This window comes from Tiliqua scincoides, chromosome 4 (genome assembly GCF_035046505.1).
Source record: "Tiliqua scincoides isolate rTilSci1 chromosome 4, rTilSci1.hap2, whole genome shotgun sequence".
Classification (NCBI taxonomy): Eukaryota; Metazoa; Chordata; class Lepidosauria; order Squamata; family Scincidae; genus Tiliqua; species Tiliqua scincoides.
The window spans coordinates 150,462,489-150,481,225 of NC_089824.1; the positions used below are offsets into that span (position 1 = coordinate 150,462,489).

Here is an 18,737-nt window from a genome sequence, read left to right on the forward strand (position 1 = left end):
GAAATTATAATAACCTAAGTTTACAAATTTTACAGATATCAGCAAATTATAACTACAATTGCACACGGGGATACTTACTGTTGTAAGAATTTTACAAAGTTCACTATGCAAGATACAGCCATCATTATCTGTATTCAGTTTTGCAAATGCTTTGAGTAGCTCAGTTTTCTTAACAGGTTCTTCTTTTTTTAAGATAGAACAAAAATCATCAAAATTCAGCATGGTGGTTTGGGGAGTCCAATATTTATTAACTGTCTTCCAAGATGGATTTCTTCCAGCTTGCTGAAGTACTGTCCAATAAAACAAAATATTAACATTTACTGGCACTGACAGAATCTATATATGATTTTCCCAAAACAGTTTTCAAGTATATACTAACATAAATTTCTCTTTCTGGCTGAAGGCATCCATTTGTTCCTGCTATGGACTAGCCAAGGTTCTAGCAGTACAACACCAGCAAATGTTTAATAGGAAATATTTATTCAACAATTCCTAAGGAAACTCTACCCTGAGAGCCTCAATCCATGCCTAAAATCCTAAAGCAGAGTAAATTCCTAATAAACTCTTCTGTCATTAGAAGTACTTTTGCTATACAGGTTTTCCCTTATCCACACTGTACAAATTAAGACCAACCCTCTTTATCCATACCAAGATTTTCAATATAAGGTGGGGGGGGGAGGGAGAACAGTCTGCAATCCTGTCCACACTTTCCTGTGATTAAGTCCCATTCAACACAATAGGACTTACTTCTGAGTAGACATACATAAGATTGTGTCCAAAGTCTCTCATGGAGGCACGGTCTACCTCCCATTTTACCCAGTGGGTACACTTTCCCTCCACTTTGAGCTTCAAAGACACAGAAGGGGACAAATTTGCCTCATATTTCCAAGAAAGAGTTCCCGGGGGTTAGATCAAATTTTTACTTTCTTCCTTGGGTAGGTCCAGAAGCTCCCACTTCCTTCGGTATGCTTGTAGGGAAAGAGCTTTTCAGGACCCTTGGAGGACCCAGCACAGCTGGAGGAAAAGTGCCTTCTGTGTGAAATGCACTGCTCAATGGGTAGTGTGTCCTCATGCTTTCAAGCCATGTGCATTACATGCTCCCTTTTACAGTGTATCTGTTTTGATGCTGTGTTTCTACAATTTATTGTGAATATGGGTCCTAAAGAACAAAATTAGCTGAAAAAAAATCAAGGAGAAAGTGGGAAAACAAACGAAACATAAGATAGTTGCTCATAGTTTGGAACTAAAGTTTGAGATGTAAACCTCATTATGTGATGCTAGAACTTCTGAACTATCATTGACTTTCATCACGGACTTTATTAAAAGGGCTGTTTTCAGGAATGGAATATGATTGCTAACTGAGTACTACTTTTTGGAGACTGTTGCTCCCCCCACCCCAGGAGATGTTCTTTGAGAACAAAGTGCAGCAAAACAGACTGGGGAACATGAAAAACCTTGCATCCCAATTTATGCTCATGTCTATGGCTCTTTACATTTCAAAATATTTTATGAAAATATTGGCCACATTCTAGAGTGTCCCTTTAGGCATGAATTAAGGGTTTGCAGTTGCCTAGTGAAACTTTTGATTTGTTTTCCTTGAACAGCAGGTCCCAGTGCTGAAACAAAAACTTCTTTTAAACTCTGCCGAGTTTCCAGAATAGTTCGCCAGCGGGCTTCTGTTTAAAAAAAAAATCCAGCCTACAAGTCCTCATGGGCATGTGACTCAGTGCATGGGTTACTGGATTGGGGTAACTGCCTTTAAAAGTATTTTTTCTGTGACTCATTTAGTTTCCTGAGCAGGCAACCTGGCATCCTTCTTGAGAAGTGTATTCATGTTCTTAAAGGGAAAAAACCCTACTCTAGAAATATATCACAAAATTCTGCTGTTTGGTACATTATTTATACTTACTGCAAAATCAGTACTCGCTGCAAACTGCTAACTAGTCTCCTCAGACTACTTTTAAAACAAGTTCCCTTGTTTTAAAACCTTACCCTTTAATGTACCTTTCAAAAAGACTTGGATTCTGTTAAGTGCCTACAGAAATGTTTTAGCCTAGGACATTACGTTACATTTCAGCAAAATGTGGACCTCATGTGAACGAAGGCTTGAAGAACCAGTTTGTAAATTATACAGCGGAGCTTGTACTATTAATCGAAGACAGTATAACCAATGCCACTCTGGTGATTTTATTCCTCACAGAACCGAACTCTACACTTGAATAAATAATTCTTTTTTCGTCCTAGAAATCTCTAAGAATATTTGGAGCATGAACTCTCAATTGTCCTTCTGTGGGGGTCCTCCCTTCTAGGGGCAGTGGATGTAGTCCTGGGTACATCTGGATCCAGTTGGGACTCCAAGACAGCAACATCTAGCTACACCGTCTGTCTGTCTGTCTCACGTGCAGTAGTCAGATGCACTGTCTTGATTGCTCAAGCAACTGGCACATCAGTTAGTATTCCCATAGGCTGTACATTCAGCCTCAGTGCAGCTTTTCCTGGGGTTTACCCCAGGTGGAGTGCCTGGCAGTGGGCCTGGGAGGCCTCTCCTATAGAGTGGGAGTGTCCCCTGACATCTTCCAAAGATGACTTTGTAATTGACATGGGCAAACACTTGCCATTCAGCCAAGTTGCATATAGTCAGATATGAAAGAACATAGAAGAATGAAAGAGCATGCAATTTTTTTTGTTATTGGAAAAGAAAAGGGATCTCTTTTCTATAAGAGCTGTCCTTGGAGGGGGGTGCTGAATGGGTGGGAAGGGTGCTCAATTCATCTCTCAGGGAGAGGATTTTGCCACCGGTTTTGAAAATGGAAATGATGCACCCCCTTGTGAAGAGGGGCCAGTTTCAAAACCTCCCTTTTCTGTGTAACTGTGAAAAATGTGTATTTGTTGGAAGCTCAAGTTACATTTTTATGTGTACAGAATGTTTCAGGCACAACCCTGCTTTCCCCACACTACAGAAGTCAGCTTAGCCCCCTCCTTCCACATTAAGCACTTATGCTCAGCTACTGCCATATTAGTAGGCAAACAGCACTATAGCCAGCCCATTCACTTGAAGTGGAGGACTTTTCATGCCTTCCTTATGAACACACAGCAATTTGTTCTTCCTTTGGTTTCTGCGTGCAGGTTTATTTCAGCTTTCCCCAAGAGTTACTTTCATACTAGGGGCCTGGGGAAGAACAAGCTGCATGATACTCCTAAAGGATGATTGGGAGAGCCTTGCCTTGGGGTAAACAGCTTAGAGGCAAAGCTGAACATCCCACCCCAGCCCAGTGGTTGTAGGAGACAGTGTAGCCCTCCTATGAGGCAGCTTCACATGCTGTTCAATGTGTGTAGAATGAGTAGGATTGCTGCCTTCCTGCGTGCACATAAAAACAATGTGTGAAGCAGCTGTGCCTCTCTGTCAATGGAAATTACACATCTTGCCTTTGCTTTCAAAATGAGACAGAGGGGAATCAACGGAGTAGACTCTTGTGCATCCTATGAAGTGCTTGGGGCCAATTTTCCTTCGCTTTATGGTCATGTGTAGTAGGAGTTCAAAACACCTGAGTTGGTATTCCCCAATTCTCTTCAATAAGCAGAACTCCCAACAATGGTTTGACGTAAGAGATTTAGAAATGTGAAACATCAAGTATACTAAGGTTTCCCAAACTCTTTAAAATAGCTAACGGGCAATATATATTAAACATTCAAATACATTGTTCACCATGGCAAACATTGCAGACTTTCCCCAATTGATACGAAATTAACAAAAAATAAAATAAGCAAAATCGCTTACCCAAACACAGTTGTTCTTTTGATTTAATATTTTCTAAGCTGCTTTTAAAGACAGCTAAATAGGCTGCTCTGCAGCTTCTATAAAATGCTTCTTCTTTACAACTGTGGGATTTCTTTGTTTGAGAAGTTTGTACAAGTGTTGTCTGTTCACCAAATTGGGATGCATTGCTCTCCCGACTGCCAGCCATTCCATGAATAATGCAAATATATTTAGAGATGAAGTCTTTTATATGCAGAGTTCAATATCACATCTCCATCTGTCTATCCTCTCAGGTGGGAGGGAATGTTCACTGAACTTTTGCTGATTCATTAAAAAGAAAAGTAAGTTTGTAAACATGGTTTGACATACACAATTCAAAACAGTATAAAAACTACCAAGTGTTCACCTGCATATTAAAAATTAAGTAAATTTAAATCTTATGTAAATGCAAAACTATTTATGCTCATATTCTGGGCACAATTCAGCTGAAGTTATGTATTTTTAAGTCCCACTAATTTCAATGTGTTTTGTATTTGCTTCACTCTCTCCTACTGAAATTAAAGGAAATGAACATCATTTAATTTCGGCTGAACTATGTCATCTGTATACACACTATGCGGACAATCTAATTTCTTCCCAGATGAATAAATCCGACAACATAATATACCTGCCGTCAAGGTTAGATTTCAGTTGCAAAATAATTTTTGGTGTTTGCTTTGGCACTACCCAGGGAATTTGGTCCAAAGATTTGAAGTGCTGCATAATGTGCTAACAATTTGTTTTACGCTAACAAGTTAACTTTTGTATAATGCTAATAATATTCAGCAATTCTAAAGGATCTAGACTAGAGAACATCCAAAAGAGGTCAATATTATTAGTAGTAGTACTACTAACAGTTTACTCACTATTATCATCGGAAATATTTTGTGTAGCCTAGCTGCACAGGGGTGGGAGTGTGGTGGGCATGAAAATTATCCATTGTAACTAAACTTAAGCCTGTTTTGTACAGAATAGGAAACCATGGCTTTTCTGCTACAGGAACAAAAGTTGAAGACCCATGGGCTCACATGCTCCCCTCTGCTCCCCTTTCATGCACAAGAGATTTAAAGCTTCTACTTTTGGTTTGAACTAAACCATAGTTTGCCTGTATGCACACAATTGTGGTTTATTCAGAATCCTAAAATATGGTAGCTTTACCTCACAGTCGCTTGAATAAGTGATAGCTCCCTGAGTTCTAATTTGCTTTAGATCAGGCCAGAAGGGGTAAGTTAAAGTTTCCTCCTCTCATGTGCAAAAGAAGAGGGAAGTGAGGGAGGAGAGGCAATGGCTTTCTCATGTTTATTGTCATTGCAGGAAACCTGAATTCCTGAACTAGAACTTGTGAAAGTAATGTTCCACTATTACTACTACGTTCCAAATTAATTCCACTATCTTAACCTTCATTTTAATCCCCATCAGTGGTGCAGCAGCCTGTTTGTTTGTGGTAATATCGATGAAAATGACGCTGTTCTAGTTATCTACCAATGCGCACCTAAAGATGAATGAACCATGTGGTAAACAGGTGCACATGACCAGCTGCCCACGGGCAAGCCACCAGCATGTGTTGGACTGTCATGTGAAGAGGCTTTTCATCCTATTGAAATGAATTTGATTATTATTTTCCAGGCCCCTGATCCACTTACGCTACTTATGTTCCAGTAAATTCCCGATATGTTTGTCAGGGAATAGTCCTGTGAATTTAGAGTAAGTGGCCTCACCAAAAAGGACAATGTAAAGTCATTTCAAGCCATTCCCTCTCTCCAACTGTCACCCACTGGCAGCTGGTCATGTGCACCTGCCCGACCACATGTTTGATACATCTTTCAACATCCACTGGTAGATCCTGGAAAATCATCATTTTTGGTGATGCCACACACAAACTGACTATCTACTAGCATATATTTACAAGTATTTCAGGTGTTTTTATTTTCCTGTGACTACGCACACGCAATAATCAGCATGAATCTGAAATAGATTGAAAGAGAAAGGTAGTAAGAATTGTAAGAATACAGTAATTGTGCCTTGCAGCACAAGAATGATAGAAAGGTACTGTTTCCTATTTGGACAACAAGCCTTGGACATCCATGGACCTATGTACATCCTACCTGCCTTCTTTCACATGTAAAGAAAAACACGAAAGTTTCCAATTTTGGATTGAATTAAAGCATATTTCAGAGTTATGAACAAACCTGGGAAATGGGGATTTATTAACACTACAGATAGATAAAACAAAGCAGGATCACACTATAAACAACTACTTCTAGGGCAAAAAGTTGCTGAGAGAGGCAATTTTCAGTGCAAAAAGGACAGAGGGAAGCATACTAAGCACCCCATGCCTCTGTCCTGAATCAGGTTCCCCCATGACTATTAGAAGCCTAAAAGGAGTACTTATGGTCCACTTCCTGTTTTAAGACTTACTATGAGGAATGAAAGGTTACACATAGTTTGAATTTCAGTTAGGCTCACAAAAAGGTACCAACAGAAGAGACATACTCACACATGAAGTTGCCATTGGTCTGTCTAGCCTAGGTATCAAGTTTTCTCCCAGAGGGACCAACAGGAGCTGGGGAGGGAGAGAGATTTAGATTGGGGAAATGCTATCAATGAAGAAGGCTAAACATCCTTTCCCCAGCACTGATTTTACACCAACTGCTAAGTGCCAGGAACAGATGACAAGTAACCTCAAGTTATTTTGGTTGTGTTTGTGTTTCAATACCTTAGGGAAGCCTGAAAAGTAATTGCTGAACAAGCAAAACCTCTCTCAAATCCCTTATCTATTTTGCACATTATACTGTATTTTATATGTATCAAATTATAAAAATATTCTTTCCAGACTTTCTAAATATGACCCCCCCAAAAGTTCCTTTTTGAAAAAATTAATTTATAACATCAGTTCAAAACATAGCTAAAAAACCTGGAGCTGGTGAAAGGCTAAGCCAGGGGTGTCAAACTCGTTTCATACAGAGGGCCGAAGTTAGCATTCAGGGCACCAGCTGAGGGCCGGAAACATCATTAACCAGAAAGTGACATCATTAAGCAGCTGATGGTCAGAAACCAGCACTTTGTTCTCATTAACTGCAAATGACCAAAGAGAAAATATGCAAATCTTGATCATATTTCAAGATATGGGAGAACCCAATTTTCATGTGGGCTGCTGTTTCAGCTGTAACACCTCAGTGTTACATGGGAGTTACTCTCCCATGGGATGCAATGCACGCCCCAATAGTGTGGCTGTATCTCAGTTCAGGAAGTCAAGTAGGCTTGGGCTGGCCATCAGATGTTCCCATTGAATTCAGTGGAACCTGTGAGCATTACAACTGCCTGAAGTTTAGATGGCAGTGCCTCAAAAGAGGGCCTTGTCTGTGATGGGACTGTAGCTGTAGACCTTCCTCCTTCTTAGGCAGAGACTGGCTCCATCACTTTTAGCTTTTCTAGCAGCACCTAAAGTCAGTAGTTCCCAAACTGGGGCATCGCAAAGCCCCAGTTAGAGGGAAATAGTCACTACTCCATTAAGCGGTGTGGCAATGTCACAGAGGTGGCACTCCCAGGATTGTGCTGCTGCCATGAAGAAAAGCCTTTTCTTTTAAACACATACCTGGGGATTGCTATGGCCCTTCACAGAGTGCAGGAGTCCACAGCCCTGTCTGCAAAACTGGAAGAGGGTCGCGGTCGCTTCAGGCAGCTGTTCTGAAGTGCAGGGACGCCTGCAGTGGGGGCTGCAGACCCCCATACCCTCTGCAGGGCTACAGTGACCCTCAGGTATGCCCCCAAAACCCTTTTCTTTGTGGCAGTGGTGCAATCTCAGCAATCTCTGTTGCTGCCACCCCTCCCCGCAACTGCTTAGGGAGGTCCCACCTAACATGTAAACTTTGAAAAACCTCTGACCTAAAGTCATTTTTATTTCATCTTGCTTTTGAGGTGTTGGTATACATTGTTGGAGGTTGCTGTTGGTTTTTTAAGGATGCTTATATGATGTTTTATATTGTATTTCAATTTTTCTGTTTTTCTTCGGATTTGTTAGGTGCCTGGAGTGCCTCTTCCTTAAACGGGAAAGGCAGAGTAAAAATGTTTTAAAATAAAATAAAATTTATTTTCTATTATGGGTGCCTAGTATTGCAATTGTTATGTGACAAGATGCAACACAGCACAAACAGGGGACTGCTTAGCTGACTAAGAGATGAGGCTGTGATTCTATGCATATCTATGTGAAAGTAACCAACACTATTTTTGTCCAAGTTAACATGTTCCAACATGAGGTTGGCAGTCATATTGGCTCTAGTGCAGTTATTTCAACATGAGCAAATGAATTTAAAACCAAATCTTCTAACTTAAATGGGTGTGAATTCTAACTTAACAGGCTGAATTGGGCAGCCTGTTATGTGCAGCAATTGCCTGGACGAAGAACCTGAGAGTGCAACAGAAGAAAATTGTACACAACTGAACATGAGAACTTTTTAAATACCACAGATACCCGCCTACAAGTCGACCCCACAGATAAGTTGAGGGCAAGTTTTGAGCCAACAATCATGGAATTTTCTATGACCCTTGGATAAGTCGGGGGTTAAACTTAGGGGGGTGTCTGACTATAGTATTGTCTGATTTTACCCAAGGCCAGATCCTGAAAAATAACCTACCACTAATTGTTACCTAAGAACTGTAGTCTCTAATTTATTAAAAACACAGTAAAAAATCATAAGATACATTTTTATTCTTTTTTAAATTCTGGTCTTCACCACCTTTTTGTGAACACTATCAGAGTAAGTGCACTGTAAACAACATACCAGTGGTTCCCAACCTGGTATTCTTGTACTCCCAGGGACACTCAACAGGACCTTTAGGGTTCTTGAAAAAGAATGGAATAATGGCAGAAAAAGGCAGGCCGTGCTCCAGAACGCACGGCCTAGAAGGGAGGAAGCTAGTTGGCTGTGAAAGCCCCACCAATAGCTAGTTTTTGGTCATCAATTCATGTATGAACCAGTGATTGAAAACCAGCACAGTAAAAAAGCTGAAACATAATATGGAAAGTGATCAATCACCCAGAATTTCTCAGCACACTTCTGGTGCAAAACAGTGCAAAGGCAGAGTCTTCTGTTCTTCAAACAGATGAAAAGAGAAAATATGTGATGAATACATGAAGTCTGGGCTTTCATATGGAGGGGATGAGGGCTTGTCTTACTAATTACAAACATTTTGCTAATAGGAAGGGTACAATTTATGTAAATGGGCTGCCAAGGGATAAGCAAGTGAAAAAGTTTGAACCATGAATCAAAGACACCTTTAAGGTGTCTGGTGTGTTAAGCCAGAAGCTCTACATACAGCATATAACACATAACTGGGAGTGTGCAATTCAATTCACAGCAGAGAGATGAGATATTTGCAACCCTTTTTACTCAGAAGTAGACCCACTGCTTTCCATGGGTGTTATTCTGAAGTAAAGGTGCACTGAATTGTAGCCTGGGAAGGAGGGTCCCATCCTGGTGTTTCCAAAAGCAGACCTGCTTTGCAAGCATTTGCCAAGCAGAACCAGGCTGCAGCAGAAGGAAGGAGAATAAAAGGTTAACTTTGGCTGGAATGTCCCTGGAAAGTAACTATAGCAACTAAGGAGGTGCCTGCCTGAGCTGAGCAACAGCTCAGCTGAGAAACAAACTTTTCAGAGCTGAAAGGATTTCACCTACTACACATGAGTATCTACAGTAATTGAAATAATTCAGCACAGCCTTTTCCTCATGTATGGTTAGTATACATCAATAGCCATTTTCCTCTTTACCAAAGGTGATGAGGGTTTTTAGAAGGCCATCAGAGAAGGGCACTAAATCGTGTTGCACTGTTGGTCTAACAGCCTGCAACATTATTTTATCCAGTGCTGACTTCTGAAAATATATTCCAGCATAATAAATTGAATATTTCAAGTTCAATAACAAGACAACAACATAGGTAGGGTCCCCTTCAGGACTCATTGGAGCTTTACTTGGGAGGCCTAAATCACTCGCACCTTCTTGAGTTATATAGGCCTTTTACACTTGGGAAAGAAAGATAATAATCGCTTATCATGGATGAAGTACCCTATTTATAATACACAGACCGCCTTGCCTGACAGTTTCATATTACAGTGGCATAAGAAGGACCCCACAGGGACACAGCCCAGTTACTGCAAACGGGTGTCACTATAATAATTAAGCACCAGTGTTAGCACACACAAAAGGAAAGTGAGTTCCAGCCAATGAGGGAAAAGAGAATAAATGTTAATTTTCCAGTAACCAGTTTTATCAAATATGAACACTTGTTTATGCTTCTCAACCCTCTCATTACTTAGCCATTTCTTATTTGGGCAGTTATGCAGCACAGAGATGTTTCCAATATGTTACTCAAAGCAAAGCATGCAAAAATTATTTAGCAGAGGGAAACTCTTTCTGCTAGGGTTATTAAAATATAAACAGCACTGAGACTACACTACAAATGTACAGAGCAGGGAACAATTCCACAGAATCTCAGATAGATAAGGTTGTTGCTGGGGCTTAAACACACTAATTCAGCACATCCAGTGCCTGCAAAGGGAAATGTTGCCAATCCCCACACCTGTCCACATTGCACATTGAGGCACTGCAGGATCAGGGACAGTTTGTTGCACAGCTGACACAGAGGAATGCTGAACAAAACCTTCTGTATACAGTACTGCTATGTCTTTTCTCAGACTCTGCTTACTACATGCCCATTTTCAAGCTAAAGTGGGAAATAGTATGAACATGCTCTGTTGTGTTTGGTCTTAAGCCCAAACTTTAAATACATTTATTTGGGAATGAATTTGGCTGAAATCTTGAGACATTTCTATATCTACATGATTAGGATTGAGGTGAAATGGCAGAAATGTTTCTTCAGAATGCATGTAATCTAGAAGCCAAAGTGTGGGCCTCAGTGCAGACAGAGGAGAATTAGTGAGGGGATCAGTGGACGAATGGAGGAGACACAGTGGCCATTTCTGCCCAATGTTGCATATACACAACAGATAGGCAGATAAAATGTGTACACCTGTGGGCTGGGCAGAAATGGGTTAAAAGTCTCAGAGCTTTTAAAGGAAGTTTACTTGGGTCTGGCCAACACTTGATTATTCTTTAAAAGAGCTAATGAAGGGCTCTCCTGATGTGCTTGCTGGAAGAACTGCTTTTCCCAGCAACTCATTTTAGTTGGGAAAATAATACCATGTAATTGACACAGTGAATGTTGCTTGGACTGTGCTCAACAATTTAGAGCAGGGATATCAAACATAAGGGGGGCAGATGCAGCTTGCAGAAGCTTTATATCTGGCCCTCGGGCTCTCAGCTGCTGAGCAATGCTGAGGTGTCACAGCTGAAAGGGCAAGCCAGCGTGATAATTGGGCTCTTCCATATCTTGAAAGATGATCAAGATTTGTGTATTTTCCCTTCTGTCATTTGCAGCTAATGAGTTTCCTACACTCTAACAGAGTGTCCATTTCTGGTTTTGACCTGTTCAATGACATCACTTCCTGCCTAATGACATTTCTGGCCCTCAACAGCTATCTTGAATGCTATTCGGCCTACTATATGAAATGAGCAACACCCTTGATTTAGAGCATGCATTCCTTGTGTGAAAACCTCATAATTTGGAAAGGCCCTTACAGACCAATCTTATGCATGTTTCCTCAGTGTAAGTTCTACTGAAGTCTGTGAGATTTTCTCCCAGAGGAGGATACACAGGATTGCAGCCAAGAGCCTTGTTTTGATGCTTGGGATTTGTGTAAGTGCATGGGTGAAGGATCACACCAGCTATGTGGACCTCAAGATATTAGACATGTACTCAGCTCATTCGCCCACACACTTAGGCTAAAATCCTATACACACTTACCTGAGAGTAAATTCTATTGAAACAGAGCTTACTTCTGAGTAGGCAAGCATAGGCTTGCACTGCCAGTCTACAAATCCTGAAGTCTGAATAGGCCTTAATTCTCCAATTCAAGGAACAATGCCATCTGGGTAGACTACATAATTCCTTAGTTTGCCATGTGGGCTACATGTTGAAAAGTGATGCGCAACTTGAAGGATCATATGTGTGTGAATCAGCATATCAGATCCCAGGTTTGAAGAAAAAAAAAAGTCCCCTACAGTAAGGTACATCTAGTAAAGTTTATCACTTATACAGAAGCAGTGGTTTTTACATAGCTCACTCTGAAGGACAATAAGGCTGAATCTGGCCAACCCAAAATCATCCAGCCTGTAATCCCAAAAAGATAAAGTCACCCATTCCATGGTGGTCCTAAAAAAAGGAATTAAGTTTGTAAAACTCACAGAGTTAGAATTACAATGTAAGCAAATGAAGGGAAGAAGCTTCCTTTGAGTGTCGTTCTCTGTCTGGACATGTATCTCTTTGTACGGTGCCCATCTTTTTTTCTTAACTCTATGGCCTAATTGGAACGTTCATACATATGTATCAAAATCACACACGTTCTTACCACTGAGGGATCAGATATCGAGCCCCTACGCAGAAGTTGGCTTATGCCTGCACTACAGCAAGTCCCTAACGCGTCTTGGTTCTGGAGGTTTGTCTGGAAGTTGCAACCAACGTCAGTCATTAAGGCTGCAATCCTAACCACACTTTCCTGAGAGTAAGCCCCACTGAACACAACAGGGCTTACTTCCGAGTAGATGCACAGAGGATTGTGCTGCCTGACCTCCCTCTTCATCAGAGCCCCCCAACCGGTGGCTGGAAGGCGCCCCCTTTCCACCCATAGCTCTGCCCAGAACTGTCGGGGCGAAGGCAAAAGTGAAAGAGACCAGAAGCTCCGACCGGCTGCTCCAGCCCCAGTTACCCACCTCTCAGGGCCGGGGACGGAACGTCTTCCCCGCAGGCGGACGGAGGGCGGTGACTGTGTAACGCCGCCGCACCAGCGGGAGTCCCCTCCTTCTCCGCGTTGCAGGAGGGGCGGGGCAGCTCGAGCGCTTCTTGGCGGCGGCGCTGGAGGGCGTAGCGCTGCTCCGAGCGGTGGGGCTTCAGGGGGCCGCGGTCGCCTGCAGTGCTGCTCTCCCCCCTGCTCAGCCAGTTGCGTGTGGCTGCAGTCCCAGCCACACTTTCCTGGGAGTAAGCCCCACTGGCTGTCATGGGATTTACCTCTGAGTAGACCTGCACAGGCCAGGGCTCTAAGGCTGCAATCTCTCCACACTTTCCTGGGAGTAAGCCCCACTGACCATAATGGAACTTACTGCTGAGTAGGCATGCATGGGGTTGGGCTCTGAGGCTGCAGTCCTCTCCACACTTTCCTGGGAGTAAGCCCCACTGACTATAATGAGATTTACTTCTGAGTAGATGTGCATAGAATTGGGCTCTGAAATCATGCCAGAATTTAGCCCTGCCGAGCTTTATGAATTTAGAATATTATGGCTCTAAGTCCATGTCTACTCAGAATTAAGTCCCATTGCATCCAATGGGGCTTACTTCCAGGAAAGTGTGGATTGCAGCCTTAGAGCCCATTCAAGTCTATTCAAAAGTAAGTCCCATTATATTCAATGAGACTTACTTGGAGGAAAATGTAGATAGAATTGCAGCCTTAGGGCCCAATCTTATCCAATTTTCCAACCCTGGTGCAACTACAATGCAGCCCCATGGTAAGAGAACAAATGTTCCCATACCTTAAGGAGGCCTCTTTGACTGCTGCCCCACTACAAGATGCAGTGCGTGCCCCATTAGCACAGTTGCAGCGGACCTGGAAAATTGGATATTATTGGGCCCTTAGTCATGTCAACAGTACTTCTGAGCATATGCAGAGTGTTTCCTTTTATTAATGAGTAAACATAGCCAAATCACACAACATTTGTGGAATTTTCAGGGAATCGGGTTTTTGGACCAAAGAGCACACTATGCCTTTTTAGGAAGAGTTGAGCCCCTCCACAGGCACCTTTCTTAGGGCTCAATCCTGTCCAACTTTCCAGTCCTGATGCAGCTGTGCCAATGGGGTGTACACTGCATTCTGTAGTGGAGAGGCAGTCACAGAGGCCTTCTCAAGGTAAGGGAAAGTTTGTTCCCTTATTTTGGGACTGCATTGTGGCTGCATCAGTGCTAGAAGGTTGGATAGGAAAGTCGGATGGGCCCTTAGAGCCCAATCCTAGACGTGTCTACTCAGAAGTCAGTCTTGTTATAGTCAGTGGGGCTTACACCCAAGTAAGTGTGGATAGGATTATCCACAGTTAGAAATTACTACAGTGTGAGGACAAAGAAGAGGGGTCACTAAGAAGATCTCCTGGCACTTGTGAGTCCTCCCCCTGAATATATATGTGTTGCCCATCTTTTCAGTAGTGGTTTTAAATTTATAGCACATCCTGGTTTTTACTCTAGCTCAGCCATTTTCAACCACTGTGCTGTGGCACACTGGTGTGCTGTGAATGGTCCCCAGGTGTGCTGCGGGAGTTTGGTGGAGGGTCATTTATTAATAGGGCCATTGGGGATATGAGCCCCCACCCAACAGCAAAGTGTGCCTTGTCAGTTGTCCAAAAACCGATGTGCCTTGACAATTTTAGTACCTTGTCAGTGTGCCATAAGATGAAAAAGGTTGAAAATCACCGCTCTAGCTGTACTTAGGATTGCCATGCTCTCTCATGTGTGTGTGCATACTACAACTTGCTGACTGATTGATTGATAGATAGGATGAACGGTTTATATAATGCCTTACGGTCTATTATAAACAAAAGTCCAGGACCCTGCCCTGAGATGCATACAGTCTAACAGCCCAATCCTATGCTTCCCTAGCGCCCAGGGCTATAGTGGCACGAAAACAGCGACCACTATATCCTATCGGGTAAGGAAGCAGTGCAGGTCACCTCAGGGTAGGGGAACAAATGTTCCCTTACCTTGTATAACACCCAGGTGGTCCCAGTCTCCTTGGATCTGCACCTACTACTGAGCTGGTGCAGAACCAAGGAGACCCATGTCAGGTTTCCCAACCTGGGAGAAAGGTCATGATATGGTGGCAGAGCCTGCATCTGTTTCTGCCCCCCCCCCCGCCGCCAGCTCCTCTCCTCCCCCCACTCAGTTCTGCCCCCTTCCCACCCTCTCCCTGTCCCAAAAAGCCCTGCCGCTGGCCAGCAGTCGATCCTACCTCTGGGAGTTCTCAGCTGTGATCTTTGGGCACTGGGCCCAGCACCAGTGGCGCATCAAAAGTTGCAAAAGTGACATCCTGGGCCAGCAGTGCTGGCAGAATGCTGGTGCTGCGGCCCATAGGATTGGGCCCTAATATAGTAGTGCAACAGAAGGAGACAGATAAGAAATAACTTGTACACTCATTCTGTAGTTATTAAGCTCTAATACTGTTGAGAAATCTCAATTGCAGCTTGATGCTATGCATGTTTACTCAAAAGTATGCTACTTAATCACTTCTACTCAAAAAGTAAACTCCACTTTATTGCATGCTTCCATATGAAGAGGATAGAAGGCCCAGTCCTATCCAATTTTCCAGTGCTGGTGCAGTTGTGCCAGTGGGAATGTGCCAGTGGGGTGTGTGATGGAGGGGAGTCACTGGGGCCTTCTCAAGGCATGGGAACATGCGTTCCTTTATCATGGGGCTGCATTGTGGCTACACTGGAGCTAGAAAGTTGGAGAAGATTGGTCCCACAATCTTTACACTACAGTCTTATCAGACTTACCTGCAAATAACACAATGAGACTTGCTTCTGAGTAAGCAGGCATAGCATTGCACTGTCAGTGTGTTTTACAACATGATGTTGTTGCTGCAGAGAAGTCACTGGCAACAGCATCCTCACAGTGACTGCTTTGTGTAAAGCTGTAATGTGTAGTATGCTTTGCTACATGATTTACTCCGATGTGTGGAATGATTCCGTACCTTCATGAAGGTATTCCTGTTGACAACTGATGGTGTTGTGGAAGTTCTCCACACAGTGATGGTGATATAGTATTGTGTCATGCGTGTGATGGCATTGACAGAGCTGCCCTTTTCTGCTTTCTCAGTTTCCTTATGTGGCACCTTTGCTTTCATCATACTTTCTCAGCCATAGACATCTGTAGCTTCCCTCCCCCTACATCTTCTTGGGCAAGCAGAAGTCACTAGTCAATGTGTTATATGACTTTTTCCCTAACTTGTATCATTTACCTATGTACATAGGGTTTTAAAATATTTTTAATTTACAAGTTTTTGAGATAAGAGCAGATTTTTGTGAATGTAACCTTCCTATAAAATGTGCCTGTAATTGTAAATATCATAGAGAACAGTTCAATTTAAAAAAATTAAGGGCCCAGTCCTATCCAATTTTCCAGTGCTGGTGCAGCTGTGCCAATGGGGCATGCACTGCATCTTGTGGTGGGGCAGCAGTCACAGAGGCCTCCTTAAGGTATGGGAATATTTGTTCCCTTACCTTTGGGCTGCATTGTGGCTACACTGGTGCTGGGAAATTGTATATGATTGAGCCCTAAAACAAAATTTGACATCAAAATCTCAAAGCAATTAATTAAGAAAGGAAGGCCAGGCAGAAGAGGAGAGTCTTCAGCCCTCATCAGAAGGCTAACAGAGAGGGGGTAGTTTTAATCTCGCTGAAAGCCACAGAGAAGGCCTGCTCCTTGTTGCCATCATTTTGGCCTCCACCAGAGATGGCGCACCAGTGGGGCCCTCGCTATTGATGTTAGAAGCTGGGTCAGTTTGTATGGGAGAAGATGATCCTGGTCCCAAGTTGTATATGACTTTAAAGGTCAAAACCAGGACCTTGAATTGGGCCAGGAAATAGATAGGCAGCCAGTGTAACCAACCACAGGAGCAGTGGACAGGCTGAGTCAAATCGCCTAGCCCCACATCTAGACACACCATCTCATTCCACACTAACTTCCAGATAGTATTATTACATATAATTTATTAATTACTAAGAAGGCTATGTGCTGGCTGCAGTGGCCAGCTCACAGGGAAAAGGACATTTAAGTCTTTTCCAGGACACAAGGCTAAAAAAAGGACATGTCCTGGAAAAAGGGGACGTCTGGGCACCCTGGATTTAACTGACTTTTGGCATTAATGGACACCCCTTCCTTCATTAGTCCATTGAATCAAGGGTTCACTGAATCTTGTTTGACTAACAAGCAAGGCCAATCAAAAGTTATTTCCTCCTACTGAGATCCTTTAAGACAGGGGTGTCCAAACATTTTGGCAGGAGGGCCACATCATCTCTCAGACACTGTGTTGGGGGCCAGGAAAAAAAAAGAATTAATTTACATTTGAAATTTGAATAAATTTACATAAATGAATATATTAGAGATGGAACTTATATGAATGAATGAAGGTCTTGCAATAGCTCAAGGCCTTGCACAAAGCATGACCAGCCTTTCCTTTGCTGCCACTGCTGCATCACAGACATGAAACAGCAAGCAGTGGAGGGAGCCCTTGTCCCACAGCCCACATGAGAGGGCAAACAGTCGCCCTCACGCTGAGAGCAGTTGCATCGAGCCAGCATGGGCTCCAGCAAGTCTCTAGAGGGCTAGAGGCTCATTGGAGACTGGGGGCTCCCCGCAGGCTGGAATGGGAGTCCCCAAGGGCTGCAAGTGGTCCCCGGGCTGGGGTTTGGGTACCCTTGCTCTAAGACAAAAAGCAATGATATAAAATAAATGCAACTAAAACTCCGCAAATGTAACTTCTTTTGCAGTTGAATCTTGCTTGCACTTCAGTGGTAGCCATCACTTGGCTGGGTTCCCCGCTACCTGAAATCTGTGATGGTGCCTATGTGTGATTTTTCTTACTATTATGGCACTGGGGAAAAATACCTATGGGACAGTTTTGTCATCCTTGAGATCACCGACGAATGTAGGCAACAAGATATTCTCCTCTCCTGATACAATAATTCTTTCTTGGAACTAGAATGGATTACCTGAACAGCACAAGTAGTTAGGAGTTTACAGTGTCTCCACAGGCAAATGGCAGAAAATTTGGACATGCTGTAACTCTACTATTATCCAAAGTCACTGACAGGTTTTAAATAGCATGGTGCTTGACCACTCTGCCACATTTTTTGTTGAGATTTTTTTTTTTTCAGATGGCTATAGTTTAATGGAATTTTCATGTAGTTTTTCATTTACCCTAATCATAAAACTACCTTGAGTCCGGATTCAGCTGTACTTTGGCTTCCAGCTTCCTTCGAAGTCCATCATAAAAACTTCCATCATGACATGCCTTAGTGTTGCATGCAAATACATGTTCCCCTAGAGCACCTTTGCAGAGTGAGTGTATTAATGTATAAAATGTTTCCCTGCTGCCACTGGGGTGGAAGATGTAATGGAGTCTGCATTCCTTAAGCAATATGGGCCACTATATTTAAAAAGAAACATGCCGTTAAGTATTTTGTCAGACTGTTTCGGAGTTGACTATCCCTTGCCAAGAACGTGGGGGGACTTATTAATATTAAAAGACATGTAAATCTTGCATGGTAGTTTGTCCATTTTAAAAGACAAAACTGTTTTTTGGGGGTGGGTGACCTCTTTTCAACATATGGTTTTAAAAGTGGGTCTAGCTTAATCCAGTGAGTTTCAAAGGCATTTTAAAACTTTCTATCCACAGTTCACCTTAAAGAATCACAAAATAAAATGTTTTGATTGAGGTCAGTTCAGGCCCTTCCCTGCTGGAATGTCTGACTGTTCATGCTTGTCCGTTGGCCCCAGCGTGTAGCATCTAGTGTTTATGAAGCATTTCCAACTTTGAAGTCTTGGTTACTAAATCAAAATGGTTTATTTCCAATATGGTGTCTTGGCCATTGTATTCTGAAATGAAATGCTTCTGCAAAGCTTGTTTAATCTAAAATAATCTTCTGAAGCTTTTATTGGCTGATTTTAAAGGTTTTTAGTTGCTTTGTATAAAAAAGGCCTTTCTCTGTTGTTTAAGATTTAAGGATGTACTTTAAAAGTTGGAGTTGTCCCTGGGAAAAATAGTCTTAATTTATGTTGACCTTTCTTT

At 42.5% G+C, this 18,737-nt stretch overlaps 1 protein-coding gene across 4 annotated transcripts in view; it reads right to left on the reverse strand.

Annotated features, from left to right (window-relative positions):
• EFCAB7 (EF-hand calcium binding domain 7) overlaps positions 1 to 12,710 on the reverse strand; it is a 40,112-nt gene extending 27,402 nt beyond the window's left edge. For 3 of the 4 annotated variants that reach the window (XM_066623436.1, XM_066623435.1, XM_066623438.1), the window contains exons 1-4: positions 12,622 to 12,710; positions 6,294 to 6,359; positions 3,779 to 4,078; positions 79 to 290 (exon numbers count right to left, since the gene is read on the reverse strand). In XM_066623436.1, coding sequence (XP_066479533.1) covers positions 79 to 290; positions 3,779 to 3,965 — 399 coding nt within the window. In that variant the 5' untranslated portion in view covers positions 3,966 to 4,078; positions 6,294 to 6,359; positions 12,622 to 12,710. The remainder of the gene's footprint in view (positions 1 to 78; positions 291 to 3,778; positions 4,079 to 6,293; positions 6,360 to 12,621) is intronic. The other variant, XM_066623437.1, reaches the window with a different exon arrangement.
• Between the last annotated feature and the right edge of the window lie 6,027 nt (positions 12,711 to 18,737).